This window comes from Camelus bactrianus, chromosome 14, assembly GCF_048773025.1.
Source record: "Camelus bactrianus isolate YW-2024 breed Bactrian camel chromosome 14, ASM4877302v1, whole genome shotgun sequence".
NCBI classification, from domain to species: domain Eukaryota; kingdom Metazoa; phylum Chordata; class Mammalia; order Artiodactyla; family Camelidae; genus Camelus; species Camelus bactrianus.
The window spans coordinates 13,192,378-13,210,966 of NC_133552.1; the positions used below are offsets into that span (position 1 = coordinate 13,192,378).

At 38.5% G+C, this 18,589-nt stretch overlaps 1 protein-coding gene across 4 annotated transcripts; it reads left to right on the forward strand.

Annotated features, from left to right (window-relative positions):
• Nucleotides 1–387: 387 nt before the first annotated feature.
• Nucleotides 388–12,773, forward strand: CKAP2 (cytoskeleton associated protein 2). Of its 4 annotated transcripts, none has more exons than XM_074378106.1 (9): nt 388–579; nt 1,463–1,547; nt 3,578–3,656; nt 3,782–4,644; nt 5,100–5,304; nt 6,637–6,807; nt 8,603–8,669; nt 10,702–10,957; nt 11,452–12,773. In XM_074378106.1, the coding sequence occupies exons 1-9, from the start codon at nt 510–512 to the stop codon at nt 11,705–11,707; spliced, it is 2,052 nt and encodes a 683-aa protein (XP_074234207.1). In that variant the 5' UTR covers nt 388–509; the 3' UTR covers nt 11,708–12,773. The 4 variants fall into 4 exon arrangements, with proteins under 4 accessions (XP_074234207.1, XP_074234208.1, XP_045370037.1 ...); XM_074378107.1 differs by having other exon boundaries at nt 389–579; nt 3,581–3,656; XM_045514081.2 differs by lacking the exon at nt 388–579 and adding an exon at nt 713–1,157.
• Nucleotides 12,774–18,589: the final 5,816 nt, after the last annotated feature.

Here is an 18,589-nt window from a genome sequence, read left to right on the forward strand (position 1 = left end):
AGATAACTTCCCACTTCAGAGCTGTGATGCGGCAATGAAGCAGTATTTGTGAACGAGAAATACACGTGCTCTCGGTACAGTTGTCGGTGCTTATAATCCTCCTCCTCCCAAAACAGAAAACAACGCTTTTCTTGTCTGCCTTCCTCAAGGCACTGTGACCGTCTAAGACAAGACCTATCTGCTACTTAGCAGGGACTCAGTAGGCCGACTCCTCCCATGCCGCAAGTCCAGGACCAAGAGCGCTGTTTGGATTTGAAAACTTAGGGACTCAGTCCAGACAAGTCCTAACTGAACTAGGCAGACGCAAGCCCCGCCCCGGCAACCGCAGCCCAGCCCCCGCCCCCTGCTCCCATTGGTCCATTCAATTCACGCCGGGCACCAATGGGCGGAGGCGGCGGCCGCGCAGTTTGGGGCCGAGGTCCGCGCGCGGAGCGACAGTGTGCGGCGGCACCGGCTGGAGGGAGTCGGCGCGGTCAAGCGGGTGGCGCAACTCCCAGCCCAGAGCTGCGATGAGCACCCCAGCCGTGCCCCAGGACCTGCAGCTGCCCCCGAGTCAGAGGGCCCAGTCCGCGTTCAGAGGTGAGGGCCGCGAGGGCGGGAGCTGCGCAAGCCGGCAGGCGGGTGTTTTGCCGGAGGGGCCGGGGGCGGCTGCGGGGGGATGGCCCGGGCACGGCGGTCAGGGCCTTAGCCCCGTCCAGTTTTGCGGACGCTCGGCCCCTCGCGGCCCGGTTCTCGGCCTTTGTGAACTGGACAATCGGAGTGATGCCCGTGCCGTGCTGTTACTGTGCGGATTGAGTGCCTCCTCTGCGGCCGCGGCCCACTGGCGGCGGAGACGGGCCTGCGGTGCGGGAATCCGTTTAGCGACCGGGAGTGTGCGGGGACCCGCGTTGGGGGTCCGTGCCCGCGGGGGCGGGGCCGCATCCGCGTCGGGAGCTGACCGCGCCTGCGCAGGACCCTGCCGCCTCCGGGTCGGGAGTGAATTTCATCTGATGCTTCAAAGTTAACACATTCGCCTTCGAGTTTATAAAAATCTGGGGTTGGCCAGGCCTTCAGAAATGACAGGCGTTTCTTTGTCCTACGCATGGGAAAACAAGGAAGAAATTCTCACCCAATTCTGGAAAATTAGAACTTGGAGTCTACTATCTCGTCTCTACTATGTAAAGTTTCTTAAATCTTGACTTTCAGGAACTGCGTGTTGAAAATGATGTTCTCCAGATTTTTCACTTTTAGACAGTAGAGAATGTGATTCTTGTGCAGAGTGGTTATGGGGACCTTTTCTAGTAATAGTCACTTGAAAATGGGATTACTTCTCAAAGGGCAGTACTGAATTGGGAAATTGTCTTATATACAAGATGTGATCTCAAGTAGAACATTTTTCGAAGTAAAAATCTTCATCTAGTCAATATTTTATTTGATGTTATTACTGTAACTGATGCTTACCTGTCACTCTTATCTTATTTAGAGCAAAGAAGACAAAAACTCAAGGAGCATCTGTTAAAAAGAAAAACATTTTTTGCATACAAACAGGAAAACCCGATATTATCCAGGTGAGGTCAAATTTTTTCATTGTACATCTGTCAAATTATATTGGACCTGTCCAATAAAAGTGTAATGTGAGCCACGTAATTTAAAATTTTCTAGTAGACACATTTTTAAAGTTTTTTTAACATGAAATGAATTTTAATTACATTTTATTTAATCCAGTATTTTAATTTGCATTTATGTTAGGTACTTTATTTATTGATATACTTGTCATTATGAATGCTTCAGACCCTTCCCCATGGTAGAAAGTACTCAGATTCTGCCTGTATTTAGGGGATAAAGCTGTCAGGACTTGGTGATGGGTTATATGTGGGATGTAAAAGAAAGAATGGTGTTAAAGATGATCCTGAATCTTCCAGATTAAAGGCAGCTAAAGAGATCTGACACTATCCACGTGTGCTCTCCCTCTTGGCTACTCAGGGACTTTGTTCCTATGATTGTTTGCTCATTCTTCTGCATCATTAATGTGTCCCTCAACTAAGTCATTTCCATCAGCATAGAAACACTATGTATTATATCTCATCTAAAAAAGCCTTAAGCCTCACATTTCCTTTCAGCTGCTGCCTCATTTCTCTTTCCTTTACAGCAAAACTCCTCAAAAGGAGCTATCTGCATTCACTGTCTCCATGTTGCCATGTTCCATTCCCTCCTCAGCCTGTGCCTATCAGGAATCTGTCCCACCACTCTAGAGAAACTCCTTAAATCATAGGAACAAAGTCCCTGAGTAGCCACGAGGGAGAGCACATGTGGAGAGTGTGACACCGGTCCAGCCTGTGTCAGTTCATCTGTTAGAAGGCAGGTAGAGTGGATGGACACAGAGGCAGACAGGCTGCTAGTCTTTGGTAGAGGAAAGATAGGCTGATTCTTGAGATTGGTTCTCATCTTCCCAGTGAGGTAACTTCCCAGTGTACTGTAAGCCCAGAAGTAAGAGAAGCAGAGGGAGAGCAGTGGGGCCTGATTAGTTCCAGCGCCTGTTTGGGAGGAGCCTGGTAGGTGGACCCCGAGCATCATCTCCTCCCACTCCTGTCAGACGGCAGGCCCGGGAATAAGAGGAGGACTGTTTGCCATCAGGTAGTGAATGCAGGTGCTTAGACTGGGGAGACATTGCTGTGTTCTGGGCGGCTGGCGTGCCTGCGAGAAATAAGAGGCACCTACACTCAGAAGAGAGCTACCAGTATGCCTGTTCGGTGGCACATCTTGACCCTTACCTGCCATCACTCAAACGTGTAGCACAAGCTGTGTCAAAGTTCTGCCCGTTCTCCAAGAAGACAAAGCATGAGCACAAAGATGTGAAAGGCAGTGTAACCCAAGTTGTCAACTATTGAGACCAAATTTTGTTGACTCTAAAATGTACATTTTGTTCACATTTTAGCGTCTCTGAACTCGGAATCTGCCTTAGAATCAATGGCATGTCCGATTGACCCTGTTTTTTCCTTTCTTCATGGAATACACAAATCACTTGCTAAGAGATTGTCACAGCCTGTACTAACCAGCCTATATCTGTAAAAAGGAGTTTAGGTTAAATTCTTAAAGAGGCCTTTGTTTTGGATATATATTCTAAATGCAATGCCATCTAGAAACTAAACTCCACATTAATTGATAAATTAAGTTGTGAGTGTGTGCATGGAAAATTTTAGATCTCTTTTGGGAGAGCTATTTAAAAATTTTTTTTCAAGTAAGTCTGGTCCTAAGTACTTAAAACTAACCAAAGAAATTGTGGCTTAATAAAGATTTTTTAAGACTTGTTTGAATGACTAGAGAAGAATGGTTTGGAGTGAGATTATTAAATGTTTACATAATCTATGGGAGGAGGGTGTTAAGACTTGTAAGAAAATAGCTTTAAAATTCCTCAAGCACCTTGTTTACACTATTAGATCACCCTATAATAAAAGTTTTCTTAGGACAAATAAATCTCAGCTCCGTTCTTAACTCAATTTAAAGTGACAAAATAAAATAATTGTTAATATCCTCCCATACCTCCCCTCAAAAAGGAAACTTCCTTGGTACAGTCTTTTTTTTGTTGTTTTTTTTTAAGTAGTAGAGACCAGAGAGTAAGGCCATCTGAAGGCCAGATCCAAGAAGAGACAAAAGTTCTGAAACTGAAGACAAAAATGGTAAGATATGGACATAGCCTTCATAAACTGTCCCTTTTCCCTTTTTCCTAAAGAAAGTTTTTTCCAAACGCTTTCTGAAAGAAATGAGTTCTGAAATACTGATTTGTCTCAAATAACTTTTTTAGGCTGATAAAGAAAATATCGGGAGGCCAACTGGGATCAAAAATGATACAATAATGGAAAAAAAGAGTATGCCTTTAAAACCTTCTAATGATTTAACCAGTTCAGCTATAGCAATTGATACACATAATTTTGAGGACAATAATCAAACATCTTTACCAATAAAAGATGACCCCCAAAGTCAACATATGACATTAAGCCAAGCATATCACCTTAAAAACAATAGTAAAAAGAAACAAACAACTACAGAAAAACCAAAGCAAGATGCTAACGTGCCCAAGAAACCTGTGCTTGGATCTTATCGTGGCCAAATTGTTCAGTCTAAGATCAATTCATTTAGAAAACCTCTACAAGTCAAAGATGAGGGTTCTGCAACTACAAAGGAACTTTCAGCCACTGTCTCCAAAGCCACAAAGCCTCAGTCTGTAAACCCCAGCAGTGCAACCGTGAAAAGTGACAGAGCCTCAAATATGACGACTGCCACTAAATTTGTGAGCACTACATCTCAGAACCGACAGCTTGTGCGACCTCCTATTAGAAGCCACCACAGTAATACCCCAGACGCCATGAAACAAGGCATCAGCAGACCATCTGCCAATGTTACAATTCGGAAAGGGCCTCGTGAGAAAGAATTATTACAATTAAAGGCAGTTCCATCTAGTATCAAAACTAGTTCTTTTCAGGACATAAAAAGAAACAAGACACTGTCAAGAAGCATGACATCTGAAATGGCAGCCAAGCCTGCTGCATCTTCTAATACTAAACCGGTAGGAAAGTCGAAAGGCATTGACCAGCGCAGACATACGATCGTGAAAGCAGCTATTGACAGCAGATGGGCTAAGCCCAAAGAAACTGCAGAGGAGAGAAAGTAAGTAGGTGTGATTTTATTGGCTTAATTTTCAGTAGTACCATTTATGAATTTGACTTATTTCCTTGAATGTATTAGAACCTTTTGTGCATGGATTCTCATCAGTCATATGCAGGTCAATTTCAGCAAATTTATATCACGGAAGAGTATGTCCTAAGTTACTGTGCTTGAGTATGTTTCATTAGGTGGTTTTATGTAATCTAAGTTAAAATGCTTAATGAAATTGGGAAATATTTTATAACCTCTCCTTTTAAAAAATGCATTGTTGGAGTCTTTGAGCATATAATTAACATTGATATGTTCGGTATTTCTTTTTCTTCAAGCTTGTGAACTATGTATGTGCCACCAATATAGAGCTACCTACAGACCTGAAATTATTGTTTAACTTTTGCTCTATTTGACAGAATTCTATCATCAGTATCACAGTAATGTTTCTATGCTGCTTCTAACTGTAGAGCTCGTCTGAGTGAGTGGAAAGCTGGCAAAGGAAGAGTGCTGAAAAGGCCTCCGAGCTCAGTAGTTACCCAGCCTGAGCCCGAAGGACAGGATGAAAAGCCGGTTGGGTCCTTCTGGACTACCATGGCAGAAGAAGATGAACAAAGACTGTTTACTGAAAAAGTAAACAAGACGTTTTCTGAATGCCTGAACCTGATTAATGAGGTAGAGTCTTTATCTTATGTTTGTGTAGCAGATTATAGTTTGCAAATTACCTTCATAAACATTCTCTCTTTAAATTACATTGTCATTCTTTTTTGACCAATTGATGTGTCAGCGGTGTTATGTAGAGGTAATGGTAATTGTGGGGTTGTTTCTCTATAGCCTTTAACACTTTGATCATCATGTCACCCAAATCTGGGTGACAGTTGTGTTTCCTCAGGGGTACCCGATCCACAGTGGGCGATCAACGTGTTAATGGACTGCGTTTTCCTTGAGTTCATATAAGTATATCAAAGATAAAACTAGATTTTTACTTGAGTTATAAATACTGTATTTCTCTAAGATGTTAATATAGAATGGGCTGGGGGTGGATATTCACTCTGATACTTCTGTTATTTTACATTCATTCAGTATATTTACAAATTATTTTTCCCACTCATTCCATATTTTACCACTCATACCATATTTTTATTCCATAGCAACACAAATTAGTGAGTCATTATTATTACAGATTAAATTTAAGTTGACCAAAATATTTGCAAACAAAATCCCATTAATCTAAACCACCTCATCATGGTCTTGAACTGTAGGAGTTTATGATTTGGACCAGAGTTCTGTAGAGTATGACAATCAACTTCAGAATGTTTCGTTTTTTTCCTGACAGCTCTTTAATCTTGCTTTGGTCACTTACTAGTGTCTATGATCCATAGCAAGACTGAACATACAGAGTATGATTTCAGACCTTACTCCAGTCTTCATAAGCGCCTTCAAACTTTTTGTGGTTCTGACGACCAGCTGAAATTATAGTCAGGGAAACCGATTCTATTCTGATTTCTGCTCAGCTGGGGTTTTTTAGTGATACTATGGAATTTTTCCGCCCCACTATTTAACTTATATAGCTCTTAATTACTTAAACAATTACAAATTCATTTTAATCCTACTATCAAAACCCAACAAAGATAATTAAAAAAAAAAACTTGCAAGCTATTCTCATAAGCATTTGGTAGGTGCAAAAATTCTAAATAAAGTATTAACAAATAGAATCGCACAATATGTGAGGATAAACATCAAGACCAAGTAGAGTGTTAGTAACTTTTTAAATAATATTTTTCTCAACTAGTATTTTTTTTCTTGCCTCCTACTCTTGACTGATACGCTTCTTGCTAGCCATTCAGAATAAGTTTGGAGTGAGGAGGATAATAGTGAATACTTTGTGAATAATTTCCTACCCACTTTTCCTCGCTGTATCACTGCTCTTGATTATAGTAAGCTTATTTAGTTGTTCATAATTTGTAGGCTCAAAGAGTTCACTCACTTTATTTCCTGCTATTTTAGGGATGTCCAAAAGAAGAAGTATTGGCTACACTGAATGACCTGATTAAAAACATTCCAGATGCCAAAAAACTTGTTAAATATTGGATATGCCTTGCTCGTCTTGAGCCAATCACAGGTCCTATTGAAAATATTATCGCAATCTATGAGGAGGCCATTCTGGCAGGAGCTCAGGTGAAATTAAAACTTAACTGTCTTTATTATTGCAGTGTTAATAATGATTTAGAATTATTCTGGAACACATCACAACACAATAAATAAAATAAAGTTGTGGTTATATATGTAATCGTAAGGGATGTTTAAAGGCCACAAGGATTGCATATTATAAAGGCTGTTTCTCAACCTTTTGAGACTTACTCCTGTGCTAGGGGTAATCTTAGGAAATGGATATAAGCCAAAACGTGCATTTCATGAAACTTGCTGTGAGAAAGATTTTAGCACAACAAGTCATTTTGCACATTTCCTAGTTTGAGAAATCTACTGGGAAATTGACTTTTTAATATTAATATGTATTTATTGAATAAAAACCAAGTGGAATTAAATTAACTTTTTAAATGTTAGCAAGCTCTGATGGCTTTGTGAGAGAACTTTTGCTTTAGGATTATATCTTTATGGACACATTTATATGCTACATGTTTGGTCCAGTCACATATAGAAAATGGCAATAAACTAATTTCTCTGACATTATTACCACCATAGTGGTTTGATATCAGCCTCTCACCTCTTCCTAGTGTGTTGTTACAAAAAGCCCTAGGTATAGAATAAATTGTATCTTGAGGTTTTTTATTTGGTTGTTTTATTTGTTTGTTTTTATGGGCAAATGTTCCTAAAATGTATTTCCTTTTGACCAGGTTTCTCAGAAATGCATTCTTGGAAATTGTTTACAAAGAAATTTAAAAAAAAAACAAAAAAAACTCTTCTTTTTAGCCTTTCCTTAACAAAGGCCTAAATCCTTTAGTCTCAGCAAAGCCAGAAAATGCTATTTGATCTTTCGCCTGAATCAAAAATCATATATTCATCAGATATTCTCTCTATGGCTGTTATGTGTAAAAATACTTTGCTGAAGCATAATTGTATTTGACGGAATCCCACCTGGACCCTTCCCACCTGGACTCCCAGTGTTAGGTCCCGACTACACTGAACCAGAAGGGACATTATTAAGGCAGCTGATGGCAGTATAGTGAGGGTACAAAAGTGGAGCCAGGAGTTCACATAGAAAGCAGTGGTAGAAAGAGAAAGATGTGATACCAGAGCAGAAATTGGAAAACAAGGCTCAAAATTAGCCAAGAAAATTGAAAGCCAGATGGGTGGGTAGTTCAGGACTAAGTTCTAGAATGGAGAATATCAACCAGAGCTTCCCTTCCTTATCATGTCTTGAATATATTACATTGCAGGCATTGCAGTTCAAAGGAGAATAGTAAATGCTTATATCTGACGTATAATGGACACTTAGTGAACTGTTGAGTTTTTGAATGAATGAAATATATTAGGTTGATCAACCGTGAACTCTTCAGAGATGCATTTAATAGCATGTGAAACAAAAATAATAACCATGAACTTGAATGTAGGACAAAGGAGTAAACTAATATAAATTTAGAGTAAACTTAATATAATCAGCTCTTTATTAGATATTAACAGTCTTAATTTGCTACTTGTTTTTTTGTTTCTGTCAGGCAAGCAGTGATAATTATCTTAGGCTTAAGAAAAATTATGGAAAAAATTTTTAGCTGATGAAATTCTATCCCTTAAGTTCACTTTTATTCTATAGATTGGGAAAAAAAAGTCATTTTTTTCAACTTGAGTGGCAAAATAAGTCTCCTGAGAAAAATGGCACAGGAACCACTGCCTTTTTAAAAAATATATATGAAATTTAATCACTAATTTTAATGTTTTAAACTTGTACAACCTCATTAATATCTGAGAATATAAAATTTACATGGGTGTGCTTTCTTCATTAAAAAAAATTAAGCCTATTGAAGAGATGCGACGTGCAATTGTTGACATTCTGACAATGAAGAATCAAGAAAAAGTTAAAGGTAAGTTAGCTTCTTTTGTTTCCTTCAAGTGAATTGTGATTTTATTAACTGTCTCTGCTGAACTATTTTTATCTTTTTTAACTTCTTAAATATGGAGGTTGTTCCTTTCCTCATACTTCTGTTGATGTACCTTTGAAATTCATTGGTTTTATGTAGTATAAATAGTTTTTAATTAGGAGGTCTGGTTCAAAACCCAAATTTGTTATCGCATGTCTGTGAAAGTTACCTTACCTCTCTAGGCCTTAATTTCCTGTCTCAAAATGAGGCAGTTTGACTGAATGATCGCTAAAAAGATTTTTTTAGTTCAGCAGAGAACATTTCTCTTTATGGTTGCTGTTAACATGCCCCAGTTGACCATGCAAAAGATGTATACGATCTGATCTTAGCAGCTACATGGAATGAAGGAGCTTGAGAAGAAATGGCCAGGGAGACAGGAGGAAAAACCAGGAAAGACTAGGATACCTCAAATGCCCCGTCATTCACCTGCTTAAATTCCTGACCCCAGTCTCTTCTCTTTCGCTCCCTTTCTGCCACATTCCTGAATTTCTTTACTTTTTTTTATTTCCTAGAAAGAGCTATACTATCTGTCTTATTATCTCTGGATCTTTCCAAGCCTGTCTTCTACTTTTAACCTAATTCCTATTTATCCTTTAGGCCTCATTTCAAATGTCACTTCCTTCAGGTAGCCTTCCCTGATGTCCATCTTTCCTCTCCACCCAACTAGATGAGTTCTGTGCTCGCTGTTTTTCTCTGTGCAATACTTGATGCACGTGATTGCTTGTCTGTCTTATCTTTTAAACTCTAAACCCTCTTGTCAGGGACCGTGTCTGATCTTCCTGACCCTTGTGTCCCCAGTGCTAATGCAATGCCTGGTGTGTTACTAGGCACTTAAATATTTGTTGTATTAATGAATCGATATTCCCTCTCTCTCCTCTTCAACTTCCCCTCACTTTAACCACATTCATTTTATCATGTAACTAAATCATCTCTTAGTAAAAAATTTCCAATAATCTCCTAATAAATCTAAAGGTCTTTCCAGCTCAACGGCTTTACAAGGATGTCTCGCAAGTATTTCACAGCTGACATGTTTTATTTTGGACTTCCCTCACTGCTTCTCCATACCTCTATCTCTTCCTCCCAAAAAAGGAAAAAAAGAAAAAAGAAAAAAAAATCCTCCTCTGTGATTAAAGACTCCTAAGAAGAAATTTTGGAAGGAATGCCCCTAATACACGGGCACACTTTTTCAGACGTACACATGCATTCAGACGTACACATGTTTATGAAGTCCTGACTTGGGAATGAACTTGGGCCCCCTCCTTCTCACTGGGTGCCTCTGCCTCCTGCCTCCGTGCTCAGACTGTTCTGCTTTGTCTTCTTACCATCACTGGTCATACGTTCAGCTGCCTGCCATTCTAAACCATTCTTCACAGTGACCAAATCTAACTGTATCTCTCTCCAGTGAATTTTTTTTTTAACCAAACCTTCCTACCTATCTAAACACATCACCTCCTTCCCACATTCCCACCTTGCTCCTTACCCTTATTCGAAGCACACTAGCCCTTTAATGCTGTCTTACTAGGTCATTTTCTTTTAAGCTTCATGCCAAGATTGTCTTCCTTGGTCTTTTCAAGTACTCATTTTTCAAGGTCTCCCCTAAATGTCATTTGTGAAGCCCTCCCTCGCCATTTTCCTGTCCCATGAGCAAAGTCAACTATTTCTTTTTATGGATTCCCTTTGTTTTTACCTCAATGACAGCATTTTCCTTATTTTAAAGCATGTCTCTTCCATGGAATGTTAACTTCATAAGGGACAGGGATGATTTCCTTCTTAGATTTGTATCTATAACCCCTAACACGTAGGAGATAGTACATCTTTGTTAAATAATTGTCGCGGTATTTGCTTAGGAAAAGTCATGGTTAGGATGGTAGTTTGGGTCTATTATTTTGCAAATGTGGCCAACTATAAATAACTTTGTCTTCTGATTTTGCTCTTTAAATTTGACCAAAAGCTTAATCTGTGAATCTTTCTATAGGAGAAAATAATGAAGAGGCTTGTGAAACCAAGGAACAAATCCAAGAAGTCAACACTGAGGATACAGGTGTTAATCTAGGGTCTGGAAAGCCAGAAATGGAAAACAAGCATCCTCGAAGTGTGGTATTTCAAGACTGTGAAAAGGAGCGAGATGACAAAACAAAAGATCCGACCAACGATGTTAAAACCCCCAAAACAGAAACTAGGGCGAGTTGCTTGATTAAATATAATGTGTCTACAACGCCATACTTGCAAAGGTAAACTTTTAAAATGTAATATGCTGTGATTTGTTTTAATGCTTAGGGATAATAAATACGGTATTTTAAAATCTTTAAAATAGCTTCCAATTAGAATTATTTGTTAATAGAAAGATTTAAAATAAATTGAGTAAAATTGGAACATTTTTTGCCCTTTGAATACTAATTTGCTTTGTTTTTCCCTAAATACTGCCATTTTTAAAAAGAACACTTTTATGCTATTGTACTTTAATCTCTGTATTATTGATAACAGTAGGTTTTGAAATTGAGCAATTAGCCAATTTTATAGATATTCAGGTATCTACTGTGTACAACATAATAACAACAAGTAGAGAAATTACTCCTTCAAGGAGCTGGCAGTACCTCTTTCTATAAGACAAGCAGTCACATGGTTGCAACATACAGGTTATATAGTATGATGAATAGCAAAGAAGTGCAAAGTGAAAATGTTAACATGTTTTTTAACTTGGGGAATAATTCTGTGTTCTTTTTAGTGTAAAAAAGAAGATACAGTTTGACGAAACAAATTCTGCATTTAAAGAGCTGAAGTTTCTAACACCAGTTAGACGTTCTCGGCGTCTTCAAGAGAAGACTTCTAAATTGCCAGATATGTTAAAAGACCATTATCCTAGTGTGTCTTCACTGGAACAGTTAAGAGAGTTGGGAAGTGACACTGATGCTTTTGTGTGCCGCCCCAACGTGGCCCTGTGCCGCATGTACGTGGAGACTGACCCAGCAGAAGAGAAGTGAAGCCCTGACGAGGAGAGGATGGGGTTTTTATTCTTCCGAGGGTGTTCTGTCGGTTTGTCTGTTGTGCCTTTGTACCTCCCTTAGATCAGGAGTTGCCAGGGACCTAAGTATTCATGGCAGTAGGCGCTTTTACTAGTGTTCACTTTATAGCAGGTGTTACCTTCTGTGTGTGATAAGCTAATCCTACCTTGTCAATCTCAGTAGACTGAGTGTTTCCCTAAGGCAGGTAAATTTTGTCGAGACAGATTTAGCTTACTTTTTCGCCCAGTGCTAGTCCCCCAGACTGCTGTGGTCCCCGTGTGCCTTGGGCTGCCCCTGGTTCTTCGCTGCCACTTTCCATCAGTGCCAGTGAGTCTGCACCTGTGGTCTCTTGGCCTCTTTTGTTGTAACTGAGGTCACCAAGAGGGACAGTTAACTAAATACTCCATTTCTAAGAGAAGGTATTCAGTGCTAAGAAAGAAAATGTGCCAAACTTAGTGGGTGTTCGGAACTTTAAATCTGAGTTCCTTTCTTTATTTCCTTTTGTAACTTGACTATCCAAAATTTAAAAATTTTAACTTCCATTGCTTCATTTGATACAGTTTATAGACTATTAGAATGGAGATAGAGAAGGAATATGCACTATTTAATGAATGTCATTCTAGTTTAGATAGTATTTCTAAAATAACTAACACTTAAAATTGACTTCTTCCTTATAATATAAAAACTTCACCGTTAAATCATGTCTCCTAAAACATGATAGTCATACACACTAAACAGTTCTCTCTACACATAAATACCACCAATAAAATCATTTTATAAGTCTCTGAACTAATACTTAAATGGCACACATCCTCTACCAAATCTAGTTTCAAATAAGGATTTGGTCGTCGTAAAAGATTATACTTTTAATACTGCATAATATGAACGTGGTGAAAAATCACATTTGTGTTCATTAAATTCTATTTGTAAAACACCTATCTTTGTTCTATTTATTGTCTTATGTTCTAGAGAGTAGAATTTTTACTCCTTTTTAAGTTGTGTACCTAATATGTATACAATAAATTAAAATATCTATATAATGATATTTCAGTGACATTTTTTTCAACAAATATAAAATGTAGTTTAACCACAGTGAATAAATTTGAACCTTGCCTTTGAAAACATTCTGATGAGATTTGACTTAAGGTTTTTCAATACTTAAAAATAAGTGTGTGCATAATGGTGTATTTCCTTTTGAAAAATTATTGATGTTCTCATCTAAAAACTTACCTTAATTTTCACCTTAATTCTTTAGTGTTTTTGTACTTTGTATGAATGGCATAAAACATGCCATTTTGAAATAAATGTGAGGCTGGCCTATGCTCTCAGTTTTGTAGTATCTGTACCATATGGTTCACTTGGCATATAGCATAGCTTGAAATATCTCAGTGAAAGAGAGCTTGAGATAAACGATTCCATGTTTGGACAGGCTCTGTAGAGTGCTGCTTTTCCCTCCTCCCTTTACTAAGGGAAAATCTAAGTAATCATAGTTCTAACATTTATAGACGTAGTTCTAACTCCTTTTCAGATGAGTAAGAACAGTTATGTAGTTATGTGTCTGACCTAGGTTTGTTCCAAGCTAAATATCTTTAAGAATGTGATGTATGAAGTATGAGCCTTCAAGTCCAACAGACCTACATTCAGAATCTCAGCTGCTACCTTCTCTTAAAAATTATGTGACCATGGAGAAGTTATTTAGATGAACCTCATCTTTCTGAAGGGTAAGATGGAATAGTCTCCTTTGGTCATGTTGTATCATTTTATCTGCCTGTCCCCCCCGTTTGAATGGCCAGAATGTGCACTGACTCAGGCTGGACTGTCAGAGTCCTTTCTGTAGGTATTTGTAATCAGGACTGAGAATTAGTCTTTTCTAAGTAATTAGACCTGAGTAATGTAAATAGGTGGCACTGGGTGACCATATGGAGGTTGGGGAGAAAGGTCACCAGTCACCAGAGAGGACAATGAAGTTATTACTACCCAGGGAAAAGCAGAGACTCCTGCCTGGGGTTTTCTAGAGCCTGTCAGTGGTGTATCCAAATATTTTCTTGTTAAATTTCAATACAAATACAGCAAAATTCCTCTACTCCAATCCACTACCCTTTAATGTAATATTAATAATGGCAATCTTCCAAATCCTTTTCTGTATATTTACCATGCATACACAGACATAAATACATATAAACATGTATGCATGTGTGTGAATTTTGTTTTTCTATGTCGGATATAAATGGTGTGGTTCTGCACTTTCTAAGTCATAGGAACTTTTCATTGATGTAGATCAATGTAACGTTCATTTAGACTACATGGGGGTTTAGTAAATGATAAAATACACATTTCAAAACAGTAGAGAAAAACTGTGAGTCAGTTATGCATCCATTTTGAAAACAAGAAATTTCAATCTCTACACCACTTGCAAAAATAGATTCCAGGTAGAAGAGACAGTATATTAGAAGAAAACAAAATTTTTTTGTTAGGACCTGGGGGGCTTTCTTAAGCAAGACGCTTTTATAAAGGAATCTTGAACACTAAAAGGCGTGGCGGAGCTGATGGAACTTAGCAGCGCTCAGTAGCAGCAGGACCAGCTCCACCTCTGTGGGGATCAGTGCAAGACATTCAGGAGCCAGACCAGCTACCACACCTGAGATCTTCAAAATTCTGTGAGAAAATGGATTGTGACGCTAGAATGTTATGCCCAAGCTATCACGCAAATTTGAAGGCAAAACAACAGTAATTTTCAAACATGCAAGGATTCAGTTTACTGCTCGTGAACTTACCTGAAAGTATTTCTAGAGGTTTTATTCCAGTGAACTAAAAAGTAAATCTAAGATTTTAAAAAATTGTTAAGCACAACAAATCCAAAAAACAGTGAAATCTGCACAACTGCAGATTATAAAACATTATAGAAAATGAAAACACTCCAATGATTTCAACAGGAGAGGTGTCAAGGACAGAAAAAAAGAAAGTAGAGAATTAAAGCTAATTATCTTGCTAATAAGCTTGTCATGTTTGGATGCAGGATACAGAAATTCATGTTTATTTTGTCTAAGTAGGTGTTTAATTATTAAAAATATAAAATGTAAGGGTAAGACCCAGCAATTCCATTCCTAAGTGTCCAAGAGAAACAACATGCCCCTACAAAGACCGTACACAAAGTTGTTCATAATAGTCTTATTCATATTAGCCCCAAGCTGGAAACAACCCAAAAGTCCATCAACTGGTGAATAAAAGAACACTGTATGATATTCACTTAATGGAAGTAAAGCCAGAGAAGACACATCAAGAAAAAGGAGTGAACTACTGATAAACACAGCAACATGGATGAACCCCAAAAACATACTAAGTAAAAGAAGGGAAGCACAAAAAAAGTATCTACTATATGATTCCATTTATGTGAAATTCTAGAAAAGATAAAACTACGTGTATTGACAAAGCAAATCAGTGGGTACCTGGGGCCAGGGGCTGGGGGAAGGAACTGACTTCAGAAGGACATGAAGGACGTTTATGGAGAGATGGAAATACATCTGTATCTTAAATGGTAGTTAAACAGCTATACATTTGCCGAAACTCACTGAAGTGTGAGTATTGCGGGTATTTTATCACAATACTCTTAAAATGGGAGTATTTTATTATATGTAAATTATACCTCAAAACAGTGTACGCTTATCTTTAAAAATATAAGGATACTCACAAAAAAAAAAAAATAGATTATGTAACTCCAACCACTATGGGGAGGGGAGATAGGGGTACGTGACGAAGTTTCAACTCCAAGGCGTTAACTACGTGGAACCAGACGCGAGAGGAGCCCTAGCCATTTGAATCGTCCTAGCCCAAGTGCCAGATGTGAATGAGCGAGCTCTCGGATGGTTGCAGCTCCCAGCCTTCAAGTTGCCCCCACTGGTGCCGAGTGGAGAAGATTCTCAGGTCTGACTTAGTCTCTTTCTTTTTGCCAAATTTGAGAAGTAGAGAAGTTTCACGCCTGCTTGAGACTGCCTTTGTAGCCTCCCCCATTTCTGCATTCATGGCTGCTAGTGGAACTATGCTCTGACCTAACTCGCTTGATACACAAGGTGGAGTTTACGAGATTAAGACAATCTTTTTTTCTCTAACAGCAAGGCCTGGAGTAGGGGGATAGCTCAATGGTGGAGCACATGCTTAGCATGCACAAGGTCCTGGGTTCAATACCTAGTACCCCCATTAAAGTAAATAAATGAGTAAAAGACATCATTATTTCCCTCCTAAAAAATAAGTAAGAAAAAAAAAAATTTAAGCTTATCTGAAAAAAAAAAAAAAGCCCTGGAATGTGAAACTATTATCTTATTAGGAACTTAGGAAAATTAACTTTGAGATTCAAAGATCATTGGGCATCCTAACAATTTAAGATTTAAAAAATATTTGTAGTACCTACATAGCTTACAGAACAGAAACCAGACTCAGTTCCTAGCTGCTCATTGTACACCATACACTGCAAAGCTAGAGGTGCTGTCTGCAAGTGTCTAGTGTGTTACTATCACCTAAAGACCATTACTTTTCCTAGACTTATGGTGGTGATCATTTTGAAATGTACAGAAATATTGAATCACTGTGTTGTGCACCATAACTCTCATAGTGTTGTAAGTCAGAGTACCTCAATAAACAAACAAACCTATGCAAAAAGAGGTCAGATTTGTGGTTACCAGAGAGGCAGGAGGTAGGGGGAGGGGGAATTGGATAAAATCAGTCAAAAGGTACTACAGTGGGGAGTATGGCTCAAGCAGTAGAGTGCATGCTTAACATACATGAGGTCCTGGGTTCAATCTCCAATACCTCCTCTAAAAATAGATAAATAAATGAAAAAGTACTACAAATAACCAATTAGTTACAAGATAAATAAATACTAGAGATGTAATGTACAGCATGATAAATATAATTAACATTGCTGTTTGTTAAAATGAAAGTTGTTGAGAGAGTGAATAGTAAGTGTTCTCATCACAAGTAAACAAAATTTTTTCTTTCATTTTGTATCTGTATGAGATGATGGACATTCACTAAACTTATTGTGGTCATTACTTCACGATGTATGCAAGTCAAATCATTATGCTGTACATGTTAAACTCATACAGTGCTGTATGTCAGTTATATCTTAAAAAAAAAAGCCCAATAGTCCAGTGCTTTTCTACTTTCTTTTGAGGCGCAGAGCATCCAACTTGATAGGTGGTTCTCAATCAGGGGCAATCTAGTGATCTTACCTCTCATTCCAATGAACTGTGCCTCCCACTTCAGCAACTGATTCCTACGCTGCACCACGGACTTTGGCATTGCCGAGAATGGCTCCACCTTCGAAATCTTGAGACATTATGGTCCTGTTTTCTTCACAGTTCTTCTGTCTCCCTTGCTCCCGCCATCCTGCTTCTTTGACTTCATTAGACCAGCACTAGAAATAGAAATACACCGCGAGTTTCATATGTCATTTAAAATATTCTAGTAGCTATGGTTTTTCAAAGTTAAATAGGTACAATTAAATTTCACAATGTTTTATTTAATTTAACGTATTCAAAATATCAGTTCAGCATAAATTAATATACAAACTTACTAATAGGGTATTTTACCTTTTTTTTTTTTGGTAGAAAGCTTTTGAAATTCTTTGTGTGTTTCACACTTAGAGCACATTTCTATTTGCATGAGCCACTTTTCAAGTGCTCAGTAGCCACACAGGTCTAGTGCGCACATATTGGCTGGTGCCATTCTAGACTCCACTTCCCTCACTGTGATACTCAGTCTGAATACCAAGGTGTGCCACTTCCACCATCCTTACATCAGCACCGTTAACACCCTCAACATAGTGCACATAATCCCAGTTTTGGATTAATCCAAATTTCTCACTCCTAGAGATGATTACACAACTACAGATTGGAATCACCTCTGAGCTGCTCAATAGTCTTTCTCCATATAAGCTTCTTCCCATGTTCTGACAACAATAATCAGAACCTCACTACTCCGAATTTTACTGTAGAGAACTAATGAACAAATATAAAAATCTTAATTAAAAAAAACAAAACTTCCTCTTCAAGATTTCTGTCCCAACACTCATACTCTATAGATGACTTAATTTTCTATTTCATAGAGAAAATTCAGGCTCTCAAGATTCCTTCTCCTTCCCTAGTCTACATCCATCCACATCTTTTTCTCCTCTGGTCTCAGAAGCAAATCTGTCTGTCCCTCATCTAGTCCAAGGCTAATCCTTTACTGGGCTCTAAAAACCATCCCTTTATCTCAACTAGACCTTCCCCCTGCCTCTAGTATTTTCAGCCTCTTTCCTTCCATTGGTTTATTATCCCTCAACATAACTATAACATAACTATAGCTTCCCCATTAATAAAATACTCCCATAATCTTATGTTTCCTTCTCCTCATGGTTATCACCCTCTTTTCTTTTCATGAATAAGTATCTTGAAAGTATCCTGCACTCCTTGATTCTTCTGACCAACCCACCTCAGCTACCACAATCTGGTTTCTCCCTCATCACATCACTGAGACCACTTTCTTCAAGATTACCCATGACCTTCTGTTGCTACATCCAATGGGCCCTCCTCAGACTTTACACCTTGGTCAGCTTTTTTCACTGTTCATCACTGCAACGTCTCTAACATTATTGCAGTGTGGTGGTTAAGGGTCAGGCTCTGAAGCCATACTTCCTGGGTTTTAATTCTAATTCTACCACTTATTAGCTGTGGGATCTGAGGCAAATAACCTCTCTGTACCTCAGACATAATTCTACCTACCTACCATTAGGGTTGTTTTGAAGATTCTGAGTCAATAGCTAACACTTTAGCTCTATTCTAAGCACTTTATACATAAAAACTCACTTAAAACAGTGCCTAGCCC